General features: G+C 35.9%; 1 protein-coding gene across 4 annotated transcripts in view; it reads left to right on the top strand.

Moving 5' to 3' along the window:
* Positions 1–25,009, top strand: part of LOC137930661 (rho GTPase-activating protein 23-like) — a 399,966-nt gene that overhangs the window by 286,740 nt on the left and 88,217 nt on the right. For all 4 annotated transcript variants that reach the window (XM_068773995.1, XM_068773994.1, XM_068773993.1 and 1 more), the window contains 8 exons: positions 16,104–16,277; positions 18,269–18,532; positions 19,098–19,315; positions 19,728–20,312; positions 20,773–20,984; positions 21,988–22,095; positions 22,827–22,907; positions 23,753–23,941. In XM_068773995.1, coding sequence (XP_068630096.1) covers positions 16,104–16,277; positions 18,269–18,532; positions 19,098–19,315; positions 19,728–20,312; positions 20,773–20,984; positions 21,988–22,095; positions 22,827–22,907; positions 23,753–23,941 — 1,831 coding nt within the window. The remainder of the gene's footprint in view (positions 1–16,103; positions 16,278–18,268; positions 18,533–19,097; positions 19,316–19,727; positions 20,313–20,772; positions 20,985–21,987; positions 22,096–22,826; positions 22,908–23,752; positions 23,942–25,009) is intronic.

The following is a 25,009-nucleotide window of genomic DNA, read 5'->3' as shown; positions in this document are numbered from 1 at the left end:
AATTCATACAAATGTCTAACAGTTTCGCGATATGTTGCTAATTAATGCAGCGGTAGAAAATAGAACCGTAGACCTTGGACACGGCGACACCGGCCGCTAGCGTGTCGGCGGGGGCCACGCGGCGCGCGTCACCCGCATCCGATGTAGACGTTGGTCGCCGCTCGGTTTATTTACGAGTGCTCTAATATTATTTATGTGTGTCAAACTGGTCTATTTCAGAATTCAGCGCATTGGATGCGCTAGCGCAGCCGCTGCTTTTCTCGACCGCTCTGTGATTCATCGACGTCGACATTTTTTCTTATTCCTTACGCTAAAATGTGCTAATCAAAAAAGTAAAACTTTTTTGTAAATGTTACTCATATTTATTTCAATAATTTTCAATGCACAAAAATGTATTATGTATAATACAGTTAACTGCATAATTATAAGAGTCGACAACAGTTTTAACGGATATTTGATTAGGAAACTAAGTATAAAATACATAAAATGTGATTTATTCCTGTTGGACAACACAGGTTAAAGTCTATGTCCACCTGAAATGATGATAATGAATCAAAAAGTGCAAATAAGTAGTATTGTAGTGAATGGTTGGATTAATGCGAATATATCTCATTAAAATAAAACAAATGTTTATGTACTACAGCGGGGATAAATATTTATATCGGCGTTTGGTAGTAAAATTGTTATTATTGATATTCGTTTGATTTCGAATATATAATATTTTTAGATTCAAGAATAATTTTTGTAAAAAAATTTTAATTATCAATTATTAAAACGCGTTTCTAATATGACTTCTTTTATTGTAAATCAAAATACGAAACCGATGCGACGTTGATCTCATTCGTTGATTGACGGCTCTTAAAGTATTGCTGTTTAATCTAAAATCCAGCGTTTTCACATACTAACTAGATGCCCACATTATTCTTCCGTGTTCAGGAGCCCTTAACGAGCCACAATGAGACATTGCGAAACGTATTTCACAGGTGCTTCGTGATATTCGCGAATCCATGATTTCCTTTGGGCTTGGCGTTGGTAGACCTTGTCAGTAATTAACGTGAAAAATGTTCCACTGGCACGGTACATATTTCCTGAATTTTGTATAAGTTACTTGTGCAAATAGATATTGTTTAATGTTTAATATATTCCGTTTATGTTATGCAGTAGGTAGGTTAGACAGGATGACATATGCAAACCCTCATTCTAAATCTTTTAATATAGTTGAATAAATAGGTTTAATCTAACCATTATTTTGTAGTAACTTACTTAGATATATACAGATGGTATACGGTCTAGTATTTACCGCGATGAAGACCAACAGAGTGAGGTGCAGCACATCTTCACAAGTACTCGGCGCTGTGTATCGAAGGGCGACTGCTCGTTTCTCAGACTGATAAATAACTTGTAATTTATCTTATTTTCGTACCAGCGACAAGTAGTGACTCATAGCTATTTATTAAGCATAATTGTAATGGCATAAAATTACGGTCGGTTAACTAAAATGATTGCTGATGGTATTTTTAAATGTTATGTCCGGTGACATATTATCGAATAAAATTTAAATTTTTGTTTTATTATGTATAAAAGAATAGGTAAACTAGACTAAAAGAAACATTGTAACGAGATATTTATTTAATTTCATCATCATTATTATTTTATCCATTCTGGACATTCATATATTTCTAACAGGACTGAAAGGATGTTACCTGAAATCAGCGTGTAATTTATAATTACGATTTATTATCAAAACTATTTTTCATTTAATGAATCGCTTAAAGAACAATTTATACAGCTTTCAATGTCGCAACAATATATTTCACTCCGCGTTGGGTAATTCGTGATTTAGGAAGACGTAGTGATCGAAGTGAATCACGGTTTACGTAAGAAAGGGCGGCAGCTCTAAGCGGCGACTTTGACACACGCACGGCTTACGTACGTTTCGTCCTTCGACCGGTTGGCGGAGCCCCGCACTTTAGAAAGTGTCCGCAGCTCTCATAAATCACTGAGATAGACATTGACGAAACCTAACTAGCCCTGTCCGCAGTGATTTCAAGCCGGCCCCATTATCGTAATTGACGTCCGTACATGACATTTTGTTTTTATTTTCTTTTAAAGTGTTCAGATATTTGTCACTTCGTGTCGACATGTCGGTTCGTATCAGAAAGAATGTTTTTCAACATTGGTTATGTGTCAACATTTCTTAACATGTGTGTGAAGTAACAGCTGTAATTATTTGTAAATAAAGGTAGAGCTATTACTTATTTTGTGTTTATATTATTAATAAACAATTACAATAGATCATATATATATCACATGCAATAATCCAATATAAATATAAAAAAACTGCTGCTATAAGCACGTTTAATGGCGGTAGTACGCTACAAAACGTTTAAAAAAAGTTTAAGGAATTTTAGAAATCATATTGAACAATGTAATTATTTAATGCATTCAATTTTTGAAACATCGCAGATATGTGTTTATCTTCCAGCATGTCCATGATTACACTTATTACAATTTTCGGTAGCAAAAACTAGTAAGAATTTACTTTGTTCTCAAAAAGCTTTGTTTCAGTTATTGAACATAAAACTTTCAGCAATCAACCAGATAATAAATATGACTATCAATACATTGTTACCGAGACATCGACACGTCCACCATCGATCACTCGTGTGGACAATGCGCGACGAGATAATATCATTGTGCGGAGGAGAGCTGCGTCCAATTACACGCGCCAAAGTGAAAACGCGCATTATTTTGTCATTGAACAACTCTAATGAGCGATTCTGTAGATATTCCATTAGTCAATCAGCACCGGGGCGCTAACGAGACTCGGTCACACCAACCGCGCGTTACGCCGCAATCTGCATAACTTCGTCGTATTAATATCAACGCGTCTTTGTAACTGTTATCTTGGTACTTTTTCTTCTATTCTTACCTTAGTTACCCCTGTCTTTCTGTCATCGTAAGTCTTTCTTGACTACTAAATTTAAATTTCTAAATCGAAGCTGAAAATGGTGCGTCGGTAATACGAGTACTTTCATCATCTTCAGTATCCAATCCAATGTTGATCAAGAACTTCATCTAATCTTCTAGCTTCAGCATACAGTTGTCATGCTGAGCAGATATGAACGATTGTCGCATCGTCTAGCCTAAAGTCTGGACCGTATCCGACCTGTAAATAAAAATGGTGTCATTTAATAACCTTGTTTTATGACCAAAATGAATAATCTTTGACCATTGTAGTACACAGAAAAAAAATTGTTTATATCTCTGTAGTATTTATAAACTATTTTTTTTTTTTACTTTGTTAATTTGTATTTTGTAAATAGCAATTAAAAATATAAATAGAAAAAGATGTGCCTACAATCGATTTGCTCTTTTATTAAATTTAACTTTTTAAAATTTTAAAATGGAACTCGGGATGCATACAGCTCGCTGCATTTTTATATTGATCCAGGATTTGGTTGCGGCGGGAGGCATTTTTGCATGTACCGGACCGGTTTATCATTTTAACGAAGGTGCACAGGACGCCGTTTAGGAATCTGTCTGGACTCTTTTAAATCACTGGAATGTCATTGTTCTCGTGTAGTTGATCGTTTTTTTTAAGCTCGTTAGTTTCAAACGATTTGTTTTAAATATACACGGCGGTCCAGTTACACTATTAAAAATATACTCCTCGTACTATACGTATGCGTAAAAAGTCCCAAACTACTCGCTTGTTCCCACTTTAAATTTCGACAATTAAAAATATGATTATACATTATGTTAACTAAATCATTTTACTAATTTTTGATACGGAACTTATGTATGCTTTCTCCGTACCAATATCCTAATACGTCCTTTATTTCACTTAAAATAATATATATTTTTAGTAACAGTAATTTAAAGCCTAAATGAGATATTTTTTTTTAAATTAAAATAGTTACGTGTTCTTAAAATTTTTTTTGTCAATAATACACAGTGCCATCCGTCAGGTCACGTCTCACGTTTCTAACGTACATTTGTGTAATTTTCCGCTCGTGTTGGAGTTCTCCCTCAGTTTAATTACCTTTGAGTTTATATACTCACTTTGGCAATTAGATCAGTCTAAACTACACGTGATTGAACTATACGTAATTCCCTCGCCGCCTTTATTTTTTGTTCATAAAGGAAGTACTCTCTCTCGCTACAAAATTACGATTTTCTTTCGACGTCTGTTGACAAGTACCGTAGTACGCTTGCTTCCGTGGGGATTAAAAGTAATTTTAAATATAATAGTGGGAGCACACTAGCTGGAAAGCAATGACTACAGTCTATTGTAACTTCTCTGATCGACCAGTGCCATTACTGTTTAGATGTTTAAAACGCATACGCACAATTCAGTGGCGTACCTAGAACTTTTGCCGCCCGGGGCGATCTCCAGTTTGCCGCCCGGGGCGATCTCCAGTTTGCCGCCCTTTCTCTTATAAGTCATTCAAATTGTGGTTTTTATAAATTAATAAATAAATAAATTGTGTTAATTACACATAAATAAATTATTAAGTTATTTAATCAATATTAATTAATATACAGAGTAATTTTTTTAGACATATTTGTATGCACTCGTAAATATATTTAAATAATATCTACTCTTCTAGCTTTCATACTAGAAAAATTGTGTATAATGCTCTCAAAATTTATATTATTTGTAATTTCTTGTTCTATTGACAATATTGCAAGATTTTGTAGTCTTAATTGACTAATTGTAGAACAAAGATAATTTTTTATCAACTTCAATTTTGAGAAGCTTCTTTCGCAACTAGCGACACTGATTAAAATTGGTAAAAAAATTCTTAACAAAATTACAATGTTCGGAACAGAATTTTCCAACCTATACTGCTGAATAAATTTTAGCAGATCAAGAGGGCCCTTCTCCCCGTTTTTCTAATGTTTTGCCTCTTTTTTTAGTGTAGGTACAGCCAAAAAAACCTGGATCCTTTTTCTTTTAATATGGAACTGTTCTTTATCAATGTCAATCAAGTCATTTATTTGACATTCAAATTCTTCATTTAGTAGGTTACACGGTATTATACACGAATATTTTCTTACAAGGCCATGCAACTGACCGAAGCGTTCTTTTATTCCTTGATAATTCTGTCCATAGACGAAAACATTTTTCTTCGTACTTCTTCTTCTCAGGATAGCCCCACGTCCCAACGTCGAATTTTCCCCACTCATATTTTTTCTCCTTGTAACTCGACGCTTAGTCGACATCTCTAACTCTTCACAAATTATTTTGGCTGCTATAATAGCGTTTTGTACTAGCGTATCTCTTTGTTCCATGAAATGTGTTTGCAAAGAATTTAGTTTTTTATGGCATTGGTGGACATTTAACCCTTTTACTTGCAGGTATTTTTGAGCGTCCTTAATTTCCAAAAGGACGGGTTCCCATAAATGAAGGTAAAATAGAAAAGAAAAAGATTACATAGAATTGAGTAATATTCCAGCATCTGATCTCGTTTTACAATTTTCATCTTCTAATAATCATAATAATAATTTATTATTCAAGAAAGAAAAAATATAAAATGAATAAGTTGCTTTTTACAACTATAAGTAAATATAAAAAATGCCGCCCCTAGGTAAGTGCCGCCCGGTGCGGACCGCACCCACAGCCCCCCCCTAGGTACGCCACTGGCACAATTTGTAAACTTTCTCCGTTGAACTTGCGTTTAGATTGGCTAAGAGGCTGTACAAATTCCACGTGTATTTAGACTTTCATAGCCCGGGGAGAGCAGTCGCGTGCACATGGGCCTGGGAAAACTAAAACTCATTTGGTTTAAATGCAACCATATCATTTCTCGAAGAACCAATACTTGCTCTGTGCCTGTTTCGTGAACTAAACTGCAGCGGCCGGGCATTGTGGATGATTCGCGCACGCAACTAAAAACGCAGCCGTCCTGTCACGTAATACGAGACGAGTTTGACTCGCATCGTGTAATCATTGTAATGATGCGTTTTGCTTTAAACGTTGCTTTCCATACGGCTCATTTTTTATTTCTTTTACTAACGTTTTTTTTATTAAATTAATAAAAAAGTCGTCAGTTGTAATTGTTTGCAAAGTTGTCATAAAGTCACGTTAAAAAGTATACTTATATCCTATAATGTACTTTATTATCGTCGTCATTATTTTAGTCGTAGTACGTCAACGACTGTTTCGTCGACCTCTGTTTAGAGGTCTCTGTTAATTCAATTTCTAATAGCAGCAGTAGCAAAAGCAGTTTATAATTTATTCGTTTCTAAAATTACTACATGTATCTTCAACTAGGTAGTAGAAAATGCACACACTTGATAAATTAACTACATATGTCTTGCTGAACCAGTTTTTATGAGGGATATATTAATGTTTAATTATTTATGAGATTTTACTGTAAAAAATCAAAATATTATCAATGTATTTTTATTATAAAGTTCCACTGATGGTATAGAAGAATTGTTCTTCCAACACAATAGTATACTAATCCGGTAAAAAAAATAACGCAGACAAGTTCTTGATCTTGTTAAAATAAATTTATTATGCTTAAATGGAGTGGAAGCGATAATAAATATATCCAATGCACGTAAGAAAGTAATTCAGCTCATTGATAACTCTGAGACGGCGTAATTATTGCCTTGCGCCCTGCAGTCAGTAGCGGTGTAATCATAATCATTGTGATCGCAATTTACATTTTGTTGGTGTCGAGAAACCTGCGTTATTTAAACGTCTAGCTGTCGGCCGCAGGGAAGTGCTTAGTGCGTGTAATTGTATCGATTTTTATGCCTTAATATTTTTACGTCGAGTTATTAAATTCATTCAAAAACAAAATCGAGAGATAAACATTTATATATACGGAACTAATTAAATATAAAAAGGAAATTGCATTAAAGGTGTGCCTTTTTATGATGCCGAACTCTACTTGTGTATCATAACATGTAATAAGACGTCGGTGAAGTAGATAAGATAGCCAGCTCTGGTGATTTAAAAACCGGCTGAAACTACCTGACATGTGATACCATCAAGTGCGTAGCGATGGGCGTTCTCAACTTCATTTCCTCGTTGCTTGACGCATGTTCTTCTTTCACCTTCGCGAATGTCTCTTCTAAATTGTGAATAAATTTAACATCCTTGGTATCTGCCAATTCTATGAACCAAATATTCATAAACCGACATTTAGATAATTTATCTTTTTCCACATTATTATTCATATAGGATTATTAATAGTGATCATGTATGTACGTCATGAAATTACGAGAGGGGTCCAATTAGATACAAACAACAGTCACATTGTATCTCCCATAATTATATTATATGCTATTAAGCATACTTCATCTTAAAGCTGGTCTGAGAGGAACCCGCGATAAACACAGAGGGTTTTTATGCGGTCACTTTTCCAGTTCCTCAATACATCAAGTAAATACTAAGTTTTTGTTTAACGAACATCTTACATTAATAAGAATAAAATTTAGAGACATTTCATGGGTGTGTATTATATACCATACGTAGTTGCCCACAAAACAGTTACTAATATTATAAAGTGTAGGGAAAGGTATAACAAGTTTATACTTATTTTAAGATTTAACCTTATATTCTGTTGTGTATTGCTATTTTACTTGTCGATTATGTACCATCATAACATTTTTTTTTCACTAAACTTTTCTGTAAGACAATTAAATACTCAACAATGTTAGTACGTTAACGTAATGTGCAGATTTATTTGACTGCACTCTGAACAAGGAAAGCAGGTTTTTCACAAGAGTACGCAGTGATTCATCCACTGGCTGCCGCGGCAGACAGCGTGACTTCTCTCTTCGGCTCACGACAGCAATGACCCTGGACCGTGTAAGTTTTAACGCATTCCTTAACAAGCGGCTCGGCTTAAACGATCACGTTTCCTGGTACCTGCCGCTATGTACGTGACGTTTATGACCTTGTTTCATGTGAAAAGTAAGCAAATTTTTTAAAAATTTCCTTACACATTTAACACAAGTTGTACATTTAATGCATTGTTAGCTTTGCTTCAACTATAGATTTTTTCCGACTAAATTGCATACAAACATTTGCTAAACATACCATGCTAAACTATCCAATTTAATACAAAAAAAGTCACATTAATGAAACTTGAAAATGTAATTCTGGACAAGGAATTATGATATATCGAATTAGCATAAGACATGTATACTGCTATATAACAATTATTAATGCTGAAAGCGATAACAAATTTGAACTGAAAATACTCCTTTCGGTGATTTTAAGGTACTGATAAAGAATCGAATTATTTAATTAGTATGACAGGTACGTCAAAAATAGGTTTTAGGTGTTTTTATAATATAATGACGATATAAATTATAAAAAATAGCTACGATTCAAATCCTTCATAGTTATAAAAATAATATGTTGAGAAACCGTTTATAGTTACCCTACACATAAATCTCCTATATGCGTGTTATATATTACCTTGTTAATGTTCGTATAATGCTACATCTTTTTTTGTACAAATTCGTTTCATGTTACTTATTGCCGCTTGTCCAAATGTCATGGTCACCGCGTACGTAAATACGCCCATAGAAAGTAGATAGTCGCTTCGGGTGGAGCAAGGTTAATGGGTGACTCAGCTATTGAACAAAAATATCATGATTTTAATTATTCTCGATCATTTCTTTATTTTTATCATTGTACGGGAAACGAGGCGTATTGAAATTTTACCGAGCTGTCTGCAATCTGTATCGTGTATATTGCTTTTTAATATTTATAAAGCTGTAAATCTCTCACTTTTAATTGTCCGAAATGGAACATTTGAATATTGATTATTGTGCCTGTGTAAATCAAAGAGGATTTTAGAAAATGTTAACAATCTAATCTAAATATAAGAGTGGTAACCCAGCGCTGGGGGACTTAGACCTGCGAGCATAGGTCGTGGGTTCGATTCCGGGGATACAGTCTTATACATAATGCATATGCATTATTGATATAGGATTGTCACTGCTCACAAACAAATTTCATAGGATGGAAAGCCGTAATATGTTTGGGGAGACTTATGTCCCGCAGTTAGCGTCATCTGAAACGACCAACCAACCTAATATTGATTTTAGCTTTTCTAATCAAATTAATAATGTAATAAGTGGAAAATACAAAGTCATATATGTTTATTCTTGTATTTTCACCTAGGTACTAAATGCTTGTAATATATTCCATTTAATTATGAGACGGCCTCCGCGACGGCAGATTTACTGCGTAACATCAGAATACCCAAACCTTAGTCATAAAGAGTCCGTTTAGGTAGACAATACAACACATAATACTTTTAGATCAGTTGGGCTTTAGTTTTATTTTTGTAATTTAATAGCATAGGGGTAGTAAAACTATATTGCTTTAAATAGTTCATTTATATATTTAATTATTTATTTATAATCATTTATCGTAATCACCTATGTACGTTACGAGAAAAATGCTAGAAAACCTCAATTTGGCAGAAACTAAAGTTTAATTGAATCCTTTATAATGTAATCCTTCAATTAAAGCCCACAAAAAATCAAACGTTTTTTTTATGATCACACAATTATCCCTTATACAATTGTTCATAAAATATTCCCAGTTTACACAGAGAATTTAAACTAACCTGTGCTGAACCACATTGTTATTTCTTAATCAGATGTCTACACTACTTGCCTCTTAAGTATGCACAGGGTGATCGGTAATAGGTATCAGAGATTTAAAGGGATGTATGTTTAGCTGATTTGTCAACAAAAACCTTAAAAGCTTTTACACCAATTTCCAATCATCCTGTATAATGTGATCACTGTTACATTAATTTAGTTCTTCTATTGAAATGCGACTGGGCCAATTACTTCTGTCAGTACAAAGTCTGCACGAATAGAAACAAACTAGTTTTAATATTTACATATTAAAATTGATTATTGATTACTATGATTCGAATTTTAAAAACGCTTTTTTATACTATATCGCCGTCACGGTTTTTTATATTTCTGAAACCATTGATTTTTGGATAGGGTGTGCCATACATATATTTACAGCAAAAGAACTGTACACTCCTTTTAACTTTCTACAACTGCAACCAATCACTCTGTATATATACGTATCATCCGATTCAAACGATGTACAGTGAGACGTTTATAACACGACGAATAACTGTCATAACATCAAGCAACGTCCGAAGGCGTCTCGCAACCCGTTACATCACTTTAACTTCCTCATTTTATTGCCATGGGATCGGTTTAATTATAAATTTTATTTTCTTCGCTCCGTCCGTAGCGGGAGGAACATTCTGTATCTAAAATAGAATGATTTCTCGACCATATGCACCTTATTCCCATTCAGCGAATCTTCAGCATTTATTTTTAATTTTCTAAACTTTTTACCAAACATTTTCAATTGACTGTGACCTTTGAATTATTTCAAGCACATCATTATATAAAAAAAGTTTGTTTACTGTCAACATCTCCATACAGTGGTACGGTTATTACTTCTATACCATTAAATTTAAATACGAACAACTCCGACATGTAAAGTAATAAAATCGACGTTTACACTCAGTGTTTATTCTTCATTTCGCTTTAATTTTGTATTTCATAATCTATATTTCTTTCTAGAGTAATTTCTATGCCTTACTCTAAACTAGTTCAGTTCAGTGAATATCTGTTAGTGAAGTTTTAAAAAAAATTAATACCAATATTATAATCGTCGAACCATTAAATATTATCGTGTTATACAAAATTCGACCTCATTTATTAAAGTTTAAGTTTGAAATCAAAATAAACGGTGAAATATAGTATATACGGGAACGTGAACGAGTGCACTCGACTCTTCCGTGTGCAGAATAAAAAGCTAACGTTACAAAGGAAATGGATCGAGCGAACTAATGCCCACGCCGGACCAAACGTGAGCGATATAAAATGCAGTGTGTTAGTACTCATAAATATTTATATAAAATATGAAAGAAACACTCGAAATTTGAATGAAAGAGCAAAAAAAGTACTACCGACAAAACTAATTTGATGTTATTGATATTTGAAATTAATAGAAATCAACAAATTTTTCAGAAATTTATAAAAAAAATCTATTAAAAAGAAGCGGAAAACGAAACGGTGTTTGGGTTACATCCGTCAACCTTTGGGAATGCTGACTATTAAAAATTATAGAAGCGTTTATCAAATCCATACAATGCTTCAACAATAATGTACAAAATGTATTAAATAAACAAAGCCACAAGTAACGACGACTACAACGACGATGCTATTAAAATAATTCGTACATTTCAGTTAAAAGTTATACCCGTGCATTTTATAACTAACTAAGCCGTTCAACCCTTTGAAGTGTAATAAATATATGCTAAAGTATAGTCTATAATAATATGTATGTTAAATATAAATAAGTATGTTAAAGTATAGTCTATCTAAGAATAAATCTCACAAAATTCTATTGCCGATATAATCAAAACGTAGGCGTTTTCGTAGCTAGTGTTTTATATCGTATAGCAATTAAGGCTAGCATAAATAAAGGTATTCAATTTCAATAGTTCCCTCCGTGTGAACTGAAAATCTTTACTTTCCTTGACTCTTGTTACATGAAAAAAGTATTTTTACATGTTTCATTGTGAGCTACAAACTCGTCAAATTACTAACTACTTCACATTTAATCCTTTCCCACAGTTTCTCATGGAAGAACACCTGTGAACACCTGTGGACTGCAATTCTAAATATATGTCTATGACGATTTACCATTTCACATATAAATAAAAAAAATAATAAATAAAAAAATTATCGAGATTTTGCGGAAATCAGAATTTGTCTACGAAATTGTTTTGTTGTTATGAAATGTCCCAAGAATACGATCTGACTTCTCATCTTTAAATTCTAATAATTGTTCTTCACAAATAAAAGCATGCAAAAATGCTGATAAAAAAGACCATCAAGGTATTATTTTCCTGCTTTTTATTAGTTATGTAGGATAATTATTAAAAAACTTAGATATTAAAAGATTTTTTATGGAGTTAAAGACGTATATATTTGTTATAGAATTTAACCATTCTTTTTGCGTATGGAATATTTAAATTTAGGGTATAAAAATCATGACGAAGTTTTAAACTTGCAATGATTATAAGTAAAGATTTTTAAGTGTATATTGTTTATAAGCCATCTGAGAACCATGTATACGTGTATAGACGTACAGAGGGAAGTGCATTATGATATTTACTGTAGGCCTCGTAAAATCAAATAGCGGTACTTATCGCCCATCTGCTTAAACGAAATCTTACCAACCGTCCTAAAGTAAATTAATATTTATTGGCCAATAATATTTTAGTTTAGTAAATACGTAATATGCGAATATTCATGAATATACATTATCGGTTTTACGTTATCGATTTCCATTATCTGTATAAGCCTTTAAAGTGTCAGACAAGGTTGATTTAAAACAAATGAGGCTCGGCGGGTACGCACGTTCGGCGCGCTCCGCCGGCAGCTCGCATTCGGCGCGGACTGCTATTGAGATATCGGTTATCAAAGCCGTTTCGTTTAGCCGGCGTCGTTAGCGAGTGCTTAGCGCTTGTTTGCATTATGCATCGCTCGGCCGCCCCTGTATCTGTATCTCGGATCGTGTTTTACATAATTATTGTAAATTCATGTAGAAAGGAGCCCTTGGACGATCAAATCGTAAAAGCAGAATTATAAGTATTTCTATGTTACTTTCTCATTCAATGATCCGCTCCGTTAATGGTTGGTCGTTATGTTTATTCTGTTTTATTTGTAATTTAGATGGCTATCTTGATGTATTGAGGGGTACCAGATGTGTTACTTGTTTTATAACTAATTGTTTACTGAATCTTTATAGTATTTTGATGTAGTACATTACTACATCGGTTTAATAAAGCACGCTTGATGTTAAGTCACAATTTCACTTTTAGCGGAGATCTACTAGCCGTAACCAATTTATCTTTATTTATTTCCAATAATTCTTTTTGCGCTTCAATATTTTTACGCGATATATTACTTTCTTCAATTACATTAAGTGGTGACTAACGCAAGGTTTTACTATCATTTAAAACATTTCTAGCAGTTTATTAAGAGGTAACATTTTTTTATAATAAAAAAATGCGTGGGATCAAAAATCGGTAACATTTATTAAGCATCAGATTTTTATATTACAGACAATAAATACTAACAGCATCTTCGCTCTATCTACTTTCATTTGCACCTTCTAAAGTTGTACGTAACCCGTGGTAACCCGTGGCAACCTACGACCCCGCGACCGACAGCCGTGGAAGGTTAAGACACGACGGGGCAAGGGGCCCCATTGCTTGATCATAAACTTAATTTAATTAGACAGAATAATACATTATTAGTCACAGAAATAAAGCTGTTAGCGCATTATTAAATCTCCATTAGCTACATGGTGTTTGAGTTAGCGTGCAAGCCATTTTAGACTTTATTGTCATTATTGTTCAAAGTATTTTAGATGTCTGCATTATTTATAGCTCCATATACATTAAGAACAGTCCAATAAGGCTAATAGCCTTCCTTGACATAAAGTAGGTGTCGGTTCCGAACGCTTGTTATTGCCTCAAATAAATTTAGCGATCTGAATGATGTAATCGTACTTTTAATGTTCATAACAATATTTAGGTGCAATTTGTTATAAAATGATTATATAATTTTATCGACACAGAATTGTGTTAAACTTAATAGCTGTAATAGATAATCTGGCTATGAGTTACATAATCTGCTTAATAGTGCGTCAGACAAACGAAGTGTGAAGATTATGATTAAATACTACGTTTTAATTTCTACACATCTGAATGCAGGCGCGTCGTACAATAAACACAATACGCCCTTACGATATACGGCTTGGTATTGACTTGAGTGAATAGTATAATCAGCAGTGAAACTCGAAAGTGCGTGTTCGATGTTCACAATTACAGCAAAGAGCACTCAGCCCGAGTACAGCGCAGTTCACAGCTTTCGTCGTGTCGACGTGATAAATGGCCAATTTAGCGTCTTCGTGAGGTTCCCTGCGAACGCCGTGACTGTGCAGGGAGAACACCATCTTAAGACATTTCAATCGCATTATTAATAGTTATGGTGCTAAGTTTAATTGGTCATTTATTTTATTCTTCCCTGTTATATTTACTCCACCTAATCTCTGTGGTCTATTTAAATTCTTTGTATATTTACATCACGCAGCATTAATGTTTATATGTCGTGTATTTCTTAAGGCCCTTCGGTGTAGCCCCACAAAAACGGAAGAAAGCGGACGGAAGACGACAAGCTCAAATCACACCTGACATAAGATTAGGGGTTATTTCACGTCATTTGATACTTTTGTACACTCGGTAACCGTGGGGCTTCCTCGATGATCAGCCGGGAATTATGTACGATTTGACACATGCCAAGTTTTGTTGAAAACATTTTTTTATATTTTTCTGTTTTTGGAATGTTTTGTTCAATTATAAGTATGTATATTATATTCCTTATTCTTATTTAAAAAAGTATCCTTTATGAAACGCTGATCAACAAACGAATAATATTTCGTTGGTTACTTAAAACCTAATGTCTTAAAAAAACGTCTCAGTTAGTAAGATCATGTAAAAATGATGAACTAACTGTTGTGTATTTATTTTACGCTAATTGAATTGATTAACTATCCTTCTCGCATTTTTGCTTCTTTAATTGGTTTCTTATCATTGTGCTATTTCATAAAAGAAAATGTACTTTATTTTACGAACTTTTACTAGTCAACGCTATTTGCTTTTGCGCTTCTAAATCTTCGTTTCTTCAGGTGTAAACAACATTCGTTGTTTCAACTGATGCTTCACAACCAACGCGATATATTCGTTACTGTCATGAGATCTCGTCAGATATGCTCGTTTACAATAATAATTATAGAAAAACTGTCAGTTCGTGTGTGCCCTCGTTGTCACATTGAGCTAATTTATGAGCCCTGTTCGGGGAATAGCTATGACGTTCGGCGTCCGACACGTCGTTTGTTGAAGAGAGTCGCGTCGCTCACATTCTGGTTTCGCGCTGCAAATTATTTCTGCTTCTGTGGGTGTCGTGTCGGAAGATTATCTAAAGAGACTTATGTATCCGCCCGGCGTGCCCATCGATACGGGGAAATAAATCGCTTGTCGCGGCCGCGGACGATGATTGCTGCCTCAGTGCGGGCTGCAAGTGGATTTATTAACTTCACCTCTTCGGATAACGTCCGCATTTCAGCGTATGAGTAATATGTGTATATGCGGAGGTTCCATTTTGCCGGCAATTTGTTCTTTATTTTATTAATGGTTATTACCGGACAACTTGAATAATGTTCCATCGGGCTTGTACGTGTTTTATCTAAGCGGAAACACTTAATATTTAATTCGCTTTTCACGAATGTCATGTTTACAATATGCCAAGGACGATGGATGCTGAATTCGATTATTTTTTTTGAATCACGACTAACCAGTGTTTGGCTGCTAACTCACTTAATGTAAAAATTAAACGAATAGGTATTGCTGAGGTATTAAGTATTGTTGTGGATTTTGCCGTTGTCATCAGTAATACAGGGTACTTCTGTTCCTCCTTTTAATGAATACACAAACGTCATAGTCATTACTCTTCCTTACAGTATAGCATGTATTACACTCGAAATGGAGAAACTATTCTGAACGATAAAACAATAATTGTAGTTGCGATGTTCATTATCTATTTTTGAACAGTATATTTCAATTTCATAATATGACATAAATTTCAGTGATGCGAACTATAGCTCGTTTTTGAGCTTGTAAGTGGTTATGGTGCATTTAATTTGGCACATCGGGTAGAAAAGTTGGACATACAGCAAAGATTGACTGAGTTTTATAGAGCGACATCTTTATCGCATAGTACTCTAAGGCGATCGTCTGTCAACCTTTTTCGTGGACGTCATAACTTTTACGTTTCAGCTCTATCTGTTCCGCGTACTACGTGGCCTGTCGCATCAACTTACCAATCCACTTGGCTATGTCGGTTATTTTCGTTCGTCCACGGATCTTAATTTTATTCATTAAAGTTTAATATTTCTCCGACGTGCTAAATTAAACACTGGGTACTAAATGTTCGTGTGTTTTTGTGTGCAGGCTCAAGCGGTGAACCAGGTGCCGGTGGCGCTACCGCCGCCGACCAGCGCGCCCGCGCCCGCCGCAGCGCACTGCGCCGCGCCGCGCACCATCGTCATTCAGCGCCCCGACGCCAGGCACGGCTTCGGTTTCACGCTTCGGCACCTCGTCGTCTACCCACCCGAATCACTGCAGGTAATAATATAAACACTATCGACTTTTAGAGAGTGCTTATATAAACTCTGGACAGAAATTGCCTCTAGAGTAACTAAAAATTAGTTTTGGTTGTAAGATTTTTAGTTAATTTTTCATAATTCTCAAAAGCTTACAGACTTTATTAATAATCATTTACACTTAAAAAGGTTTACCGGTACCAAGCTTCCGCTTATTCTTTATCCTTAATTAGTAATATTCGTTATTCAATATTTTGGAAAAGACTGAGCCAGCATTCTCGCTCAAGTAACACGAGAACACTTCAAGTTGTCTCTTAACCGAGTTAGCTTTTGTAACGTTAAGGATGTGACCTTTGCCGGCTTTGAACCTAAAGTCTTTTTAGTAGCCGTTTGCAACAGGCAGAGAAAATGTGTTCTCGACTTTTTTAACCAAACATTATAAGCTAAGAGAAAAAATTTAATAATTTCTCGCAATTCGATTTGATGAATATTTTTTTGTTTGTATGTGTATCTTTCTGAATAGAGTCATCAAATTTATTATAGAAGCCAGAGAAAATAAATATAGAATCACCACTTGAGGAATTATTACGTAAAACCAGTAATTAAATTGTGTTAACGCCATTCACTCTTCATTACAAATAAAATTATAAAAACAGCGCAACATTTATTGCAAATTTATTACTATTTTCGGAGTTTTTATAGGCTCGTAAGATGCGTTCTAAAACTTCACAGCCGCCATATTTCACACGTCGGACGGACAGGTATTAACGACCAATTTCCGGCGCGCTATTGAGGGCACTCATGCAATCGTCACTTCCTTTTCAATCCGCCGCATAAACAAATATGTGTAAAAATTGGCAACTATAAACATTATTATACTCTCCGCTCTTGTGAGTTCCGTCGTTATTTACGACTTATATTGTAATCTTTGACTGATGAATCGCAAGATTGCAACAGACTTCAGTCTTACGAATCACATTCCTGTATATTTTTATTAAGTACAACGCTTGTGGATGTCTCGTCATTCATACAGGCTGATTGCTTATATGTGTAAAAGCTTAAAAGAAAATTTATAGCTCATTTGCTGTTAATTAATATATGGTGCACCCTATCCAACAATTAATAGTTTCAGAATAAATAAATAACTTAATGATAATATCGTAAGAAAAATCGTTTTTATAATTTGCATTCCATATTAAAGTTAGATATTAAGTACTATCTATCCCCGCAGACTTTGTACTGCCACAAAATTATTGATTTGTCGCATTACAATAGAGTTTCAGAGTGATCCCTTTATACAGAATGATTCGTAATAGATGTAACTGCTAAAAGATGTAAAAGCTTTTACACTTATAACCAATCATATATATATATACATATATGTGTGTGTATATATATATATATAAAGTTATAAATAAATCGTGATATAATATTGTCAGTTTTCTAAACCGCGCTTAGCATATGACTGATGAATGGTAATTACAGTTTTTTTTTAATATTTCATATATTGCAACACGGTACAATGAATGGATATTCCATAAGTAAAGTTTTTAACTCTCAATCCTTCTCTTAAAGTCAAAATTTAACTATAATAAATAAAAATTAATATATTAAATGCTACGCAGTAGTAGTTATGAGAGAATAGCCTTCGCATTAATTAGTGTTAAAAACAAACCTGTCCATATGTTTAATTTTTTTGTCAATTATTGACGAATGATTCGTGCAGGCAAAGTATCATATGACAAATAGGATTTAAATATCCTATTTCATTTCAAACATATTTAATGATACAAATAACGTTTCAAACATTAGGCAATCACTGAGAATTTGAGTTTAATATACTTATAAAAGAAACTAGTTTCATAAATCGCATCATAAAAATTATGATGAAACAGCACCAAAGTAACCTTCAATCCGCAGAAACCTTTAGTATTATATTGCGGATTTTTTTTTTCATACAATATAGTTTTCCGTAACGAGGCAATAAATGAAGTATTTTATGAATGTGCGCAGGAGCTGTACGAGGATGCGCGGCACCTGGCGGTGGGCGCGGTGGGCGCGCCGATGGACACGATCTTCGTGAGGTCGGTGCGGCCGGGCGGGCCGGCGGCGGCGGGCGGGCTGCGCGCCGGCGACCGCGTGCTGGCCGTCAACGGCGAGCCCGTGGCGTGCGGCCGCTCGCGGGCGCCGTACGCGCGCGTCGTGCAGCTGGCGCAGCGCGAGCCGCACACGCTGCGCCTCACCGTCGTGCCGCGCGACCACGACCTGCTGCAGCGGGTACGCAAAAACCTTTACTTGCTACTATACCCAGCGGAAAACCGCAAACCGAGCCCCTTTTTTACTTTTATCACTTTACTAAAGCATGCAAAAAAATTAACTAATTTACGAGGTTCTTGCGACGACGACAACGAAAACGGTAAACGAAAAAAACGTAAATATATTTGACTATATATGATTGAATATTGATCAAACTAGTAATGAGGAGATCCGCAGAAGGACCAAAGTCATCGAAGTAGTTAGAAGAGCTGATTAAATTTGAAGTCCCATTGAACGAGATTCATTGCTGGTGTAACCGACTGTTGTTGGGGCCAAAAAGTCCTCGAGTGGTGACCATGAGCCGGTAGACGCGCCGTGCGTATGCCGCCCACACATAGATAGTGTCACTGGAAGTGACTAGACGCGGGCAGCACATGACCGGTATTGAGGAGACCTTGAGTTGGACATCTGTCGGCTGACCTAATGATAATAATGATGAAAAAAAGACTTGATAAGTGTGATGAAACCGCAGGCTTGAGTTTAAATAATAATGATAGTGATTAAAATATTAGTTATTTTTGTCCAGTATTTCAGTGAAGCAGCCTACAACCCAGAGACTAATCAGCGGCCCGAGATGCCGGCACCGGGAGGAGAGGTAGAGCCGCAGAGGCGCGCGCGTTGCTCCCTGCCAGCACCCTCCACGCCCCTCGCGCCCCTTGCGCCGCCACCCCCGCGTCGCGACGACCCGGAGTACGCGAGCGTCGCCTCGCTGCCGCCCGCGCGCTACTACATGCTGCACGACAGGTAACAACTACTTTTAATATGTAAACATTAAGTTCGTTCTAGTTGAGAATGAAGTAAATCATCACATGTGGGTTGTTTTTCATTTGATTTGAATATAGACAATAATTGCAATGGATGCCTTGCTTGTGAGAGTGGGTCCTGAAAAATTCCACGAGCTTAGTTGTATATATATACATATATATATATATATATATATATATATATATATATATATATATATATATATATATATATATATAGTATAGGTCTAAGCTCAACGCTACCAGTGCTCGGCTCGGCCGCCTGAAACTGGGTGTAGGCAAGATGAAAAAGGAGTGAGAAATTAATAGATAATGTTGAATGATGATGATGATGATTCATACACAGAAATAATTTATTTGGTTTTTGATTTTTTTTATTTTGAATATTTCAGCAGGAGGGAATCGGACACATCCCTGCCATCATCGGCCGCCGAGAGCAAGGACAGTCTCGGCTCCTTCGACTCCAACTCGACCCTGACCGGCCGAGAGATTGACGACTCGATCATCCTGTCCCGAATACGAAAGAGCCTTGAGCAGAAGGAGGCCTTCCTGAGACGTCCTAGCCAACCAACAGGTTGGGTCACACCGGACGCCCCGCAACCGATAAAACAGAAGGAGTTTTACGCGAGGCCGCAGAAGTTACAGAAGCCTGCATGGCCCCCTCCCCCTTCGTCACCTCCGCTCGCTGCTTCCCCACCTCCCTCGCTTCAACAGAACCAAGAGCAAGCACTCAAAAAAGAGGAATGCTCCGCGAGCGTCGACAGCGGAACATTCAGCGGTTACGGCGAGGTGAATGGAACGAACGCGGACAAGAACAGGCCCAAACAGGACAAGAGCCAGTTCGTGGCGACATTGTCGAAGATACAAGAAACAGCACCGAGCATTCAAAGCAACAATGTGGGGACGCTACCCAACGGCGGTGCTAATGACGAGAAAACTGATAACAATGATAACGCTGCGAACAATCAGGATAGCAGGTCAGTTCTTTGTAACAAAATTCACATTTATATCTTCAATTATTTTTTCTTTCGTTTCATTTCCATACATCGATTACAAAAGTATGTATAATCTTAAGTATTACATAAAAGTTAAGTCACATTTATAGATAATATTTATTGTAAAATTTCACTATAATCAGTACACTGAGTGAAGGCAATGTGTCTAGTTCACTGTTTTGTATTATATTTATATACTCTACGTAGTTTAGTGTAATGTTATACGGAGGAATTCGAAAAATCTGAAGACGCTGACAGTTGTTGGCAATATAGAGGGAAAAAGAACTAGAGCCTCACTCACTGGACTGATGCAGTTAAACAAGTGTAACGCCACTACAGTATACATACCGCTCCTAAAAACTTTACGAAAATAAAAAAGACGACACTCCGTTCTGAGGAAGCGGCTAAGAAGAAGAGTGTAATATTGGTGATTGTATAACAGATACCCAGTGCCGGAGCTGCAGCTGGTGACAGCGCGCACGAGGCAGCTGGAAGAGGCCCGAGGCGGCGCCACGCGGACCGAAGTGGCGCGAAGCGAACTTGCTCGACTCAGCAGCACGCGCCTGGAGCCCAGTGTGGCACTGCGTCGCAAGGAGTTTGAAGGCCGCGCGGCCCGACGAGAGGCTCGCTCGCTCGACGTGCAGCCGCACCAAGGTAAACACACATTCTTATATCAATTAATTTTATAGCAATTAGTACTAAAGTATACCCAGCCATGTCTAAAATCTATTCGCATTAAGAATGCTCGTCGCCCACTGCTGGGCGTAGTCCTTCCCCATAGCTTTTGGACCGATTGAAAGCGGCCTGCATCCAGCGTCTCTCGACAATTTTAACAAGATCATCTCTCCACTTTGTGGGTGGACGTCTTACGTTCTCTTTGCCGATTTGTGGTTTTTAGAACCTTAAGGCCTAGGAGACTATAATGTATTTCAAATTGAATCATCATCCTAATTACCTGTTGGGTTTGAAAATAAGTCATAGTGAACATTACTTTTTAAGGTCGACAACGGACATTTTGATTGTAATAGGACGCGGCTAGACAGGCAAACAGTAATGTTTAGCGTTGGGAGAGGCTTCATTATTCACTTACCACAAACATGCAAGGGACAGCAATACGATGTGACCTCGTGTTTCTGCGGAGAGAGAGAGAGAGGAGGTTTAGCCTCCTCCAGGGATGTTCCTTGGTCAGTACTGAGAGGCACATAATCCGAAAGAGATCCCGGTGAATGACACCCTAGGGGGTTTATTGGTTAGCCCTTTTAGGAAGGTTAGCCGAAGTTGCCTGTGTTAACCAAAAAACTGAAATATTAATAATAATATAAGTATGATCCGTTTTGAGGAGGACCTTAAGATAATGCGGTACTGTGTATAGCACGGCTCTATTATAAGAACACCAGATTAGTTTCGTAAACAAATAATGTATTTCTGATAAAAATAGATGGAATATTTATAAAGATCGGTATGTAAAACTATCAACTGGACAATTATACAAATCACTATTGTTAAACATTTATTTACACTGTATCGGCGACAATCTTTGTGTTATCTAGACTAAGCTTCCACTGATCGATATTTTTCGACAACTCTTATCTCGCCATATTTAATCAAAATAATAATAATTGGACGCAAAGCTAATGAGATATTTGTTTGTTTACAGAGTTAGATCATGATACGACACCCCTCGGTGGAAGCCTGTCAGGAAACCAGTTAATGATCACTGGCAGCAAACACCTACATTGCCCGCCTCCAGAAGGATATGCGCCCGGTGAGCTAAACATATATGTTATTTATTAAAATAACACTAGTGCTATTAGATTTTATTATTTAACTAGGCTGCGTAGACTTTTGTACTGTCAAATGTTATTGCATATAGAACTTTTCTACTTAGTTTAATGCAAAATTTCGATAACTTTTTGACTATATTTTTATTTTAATGTATGATGTCATGATATTATTTATTGGATCTAATCCTAAAAATCCTCTTTGATTTTTATTAATGACAACAAACGTGTTGGCTAGAGACTGTATTTTTTATACTGTAGAAGAAGTAAACTTTTCTTATACAATCCACAACTTTGATTTACTATTGTTGTCTCTTTTTTATATTTTTCTCTCAAAAAAACTTTCCCGTATCTAAACAAAGAAAATATTGAGTTGAATTGCTTCAGCAACTCACGAGTTTTGTAATAACACGGTTTGAGAGTCACTTTTATTTATATATGTAGGTTAGTTTCAGGCTTAAAAGCTTTTAAGAAGTGTATGGCTTTAAATATTTCACATAAATTTCGAATTATAATTTATAAAATGATTACACTGAAATATAATAATCTTACTTTTGACACTATGTAATCCTTATGTTAATTATTATTTTTAAAACCATTAATTTTGGATACAACTATCATGATTGATTATTTAAATTTTCAGAATCGTTTATATAAATATTAAATAAAGCTGTTTTCGTTATAGCTTTATTAAACTATTATAACATGTTTGCAGAAACGGAAAAGGTTCAAATGAGAACTAGGTCAAACAGCACCGGAAGTGAAGGATTACCCATTAGAAGACATCATGCCACAGGTAATATATTGAACGGGAATTGAAAATACAATACATATATTACAAGTGTGTTCCTGGCATGTTCTACACTTGAATATAACACCCATTTTTATTTGGAATCGACGTAGTTCAATGGATTATTTATTTTGTCCACAATAAAATGATATTTTACACATGCTTTGCTGCATTTTCACACATGCTCAGTCACAGATAATTTAAACTTGGAAATGCTAAAATAAATAAAATGCTAAGATTTAACGCTGAAGGTGGCAACACATGTTATCATTACTTACCGATAGATGGCAATGTTTTTTTAAATTCTTTATTATACAACCATTAGTTTGCACAATATTTTAAATATAGATAAGTTAAATTGATGATGACTACACAATAGCTTGAAATTATATCCTAAATTGAATATACTCATGTAGTCAAATCTCTCTCACGAGTTAACAATTTGTGTATTTTGACATTTTACTAGTTCCTTACGTTTTTCAGTTTGTTTATATCTATCGCCTTTGAAAGATGAACGCTACAATTATATTCATATCTTTCATGGCTTATCATCACTGGATAAGGAATTTTTCTATATTTTAGTTTAAAAAAATGAGACACAAATTAAGTACATAATAAAAATAAAGTACAAAACTTACAAAACAACTTATGAGATTTATACGCATTATTTTTTTTTAATTTTAAGTTAGAGCCAAAGTTCAAACACTTATATACATTTAGTATATCATCCATCGGTAAACTGCATAAGTACACGAAGCTTGCTTCCACGGGCTTTTTGAAAATGCAACAAAGGCGTGCAGAAATAGCGGAGTTGGCGGGCATACTCTAACGGCACTGTTACCGCCCTAAAGATGGCAGTCACGCGAAGCGACGTATGGGGCTGAACAGGGAGCAAATGGAGGAGATGAGCCGCGTGTCGCTGGGGGCGGGGGGCGCTGGGGGCGCGGCGCGGCCCACGCACCTCAGCCTCGCGCCGCGCTCCGCCTCCACCTCGGCCGCCACCTCGCCCTCGCCCACGCCCAGCACGCCCCACGACTCAGGTCCTGCGAGGTGGCCCACGCCCACTCACGAACGCTCCCATTTTACGCACGAATAAATGCTTCCTTATACTCTTTTCTTCCACACCTACATAATATAACTAAACTTCAAACGTTACCTTGATCGTCATCATCAGTCTACGTTCATCTATTCATTAGAGAAATTCAAGCCATCTCTCTTATACATTTCAAATAGAAGTGGTAGGAAGCGGCCTGCACCCGGCATCGCCCGGCAACCTTAACAAGGTCTTCTGTCCGCCTATTTCATTTTTTCGTTTATAATTGTTCTAAAATCTATCTATCTAGACTGAAGACGCCTTCGCTTCACTTTCCGCTCTTACGCCGCCATCTACAGTCTACGCCCAGCTACCATAGTTTGCAGATTTTAAGAGCTTTATCGCTAACTTTACTTCGTTGAATTATTTAGTCTAGAATACCCTCTTTCTCTTATGACTTGGACTAAGTGGTCCAAGTTAACCGTTGATATTGAACTATTATGATATTCTACATTAAATAATTAATTAGTCATATTTAAAACGATTTCATTTTCCATAATTAATTTGTAAGCGTTGTACTACTAGCAACATCGCAATTGCCATAAAATCAAATATCACGTAATCCGCCTTCTCCTTGCATGACAATTTCCCATTTCTTTCCACCAAATTATTTTAATTTTATGTGCTGCAATATATTCTTAACACTGTCATTATCCTCTCGCTTACAAATCGAGCGCTTGTTTTAATGCTGCAGGTATACCTAAAACTTTATAACACAATATATAATAACATTAGAAGAAATGGTTTCAAAAAATATCAAAGGTTATCTCTATTACAAATCCTTCTTTAAGTAAATGTTAAAGGTAAGCAAATAATTCAAGAAAATATACGAAAAACGACTAATCTAAGTATGTACTGATTAAACACTTAATACTTTTAGAAACATATATGCGCTTCAATAATTTCAAGTTTGCTCGATTTGTTTTATAATTATTATTTTTATGGTTTATGACGGGAGCGTTCGTACCTTTACTAAACAAGGCCATATTAACGGAATGTTTGTGTGCTTCTAGGT

This window comes from Battus philenor, unplaced genomic scaffold (assembly GCF_028537555.1).
Source record: "Battus philenor isolate CCGP_79_NKW_IND1 unplaced genomic scaffold, ilBatPhil1.0.hap1 SCAF_6, whole genome shotgun sequence".
NCBI lineage: Eukaryota > Metazoa > Arthropoda > Insecta > Lepidoptera > Papilionidae > Battus > Battus philenor.
This window is presented reverse-complemented; position numbering and strand designations above follow the sequence as displayed.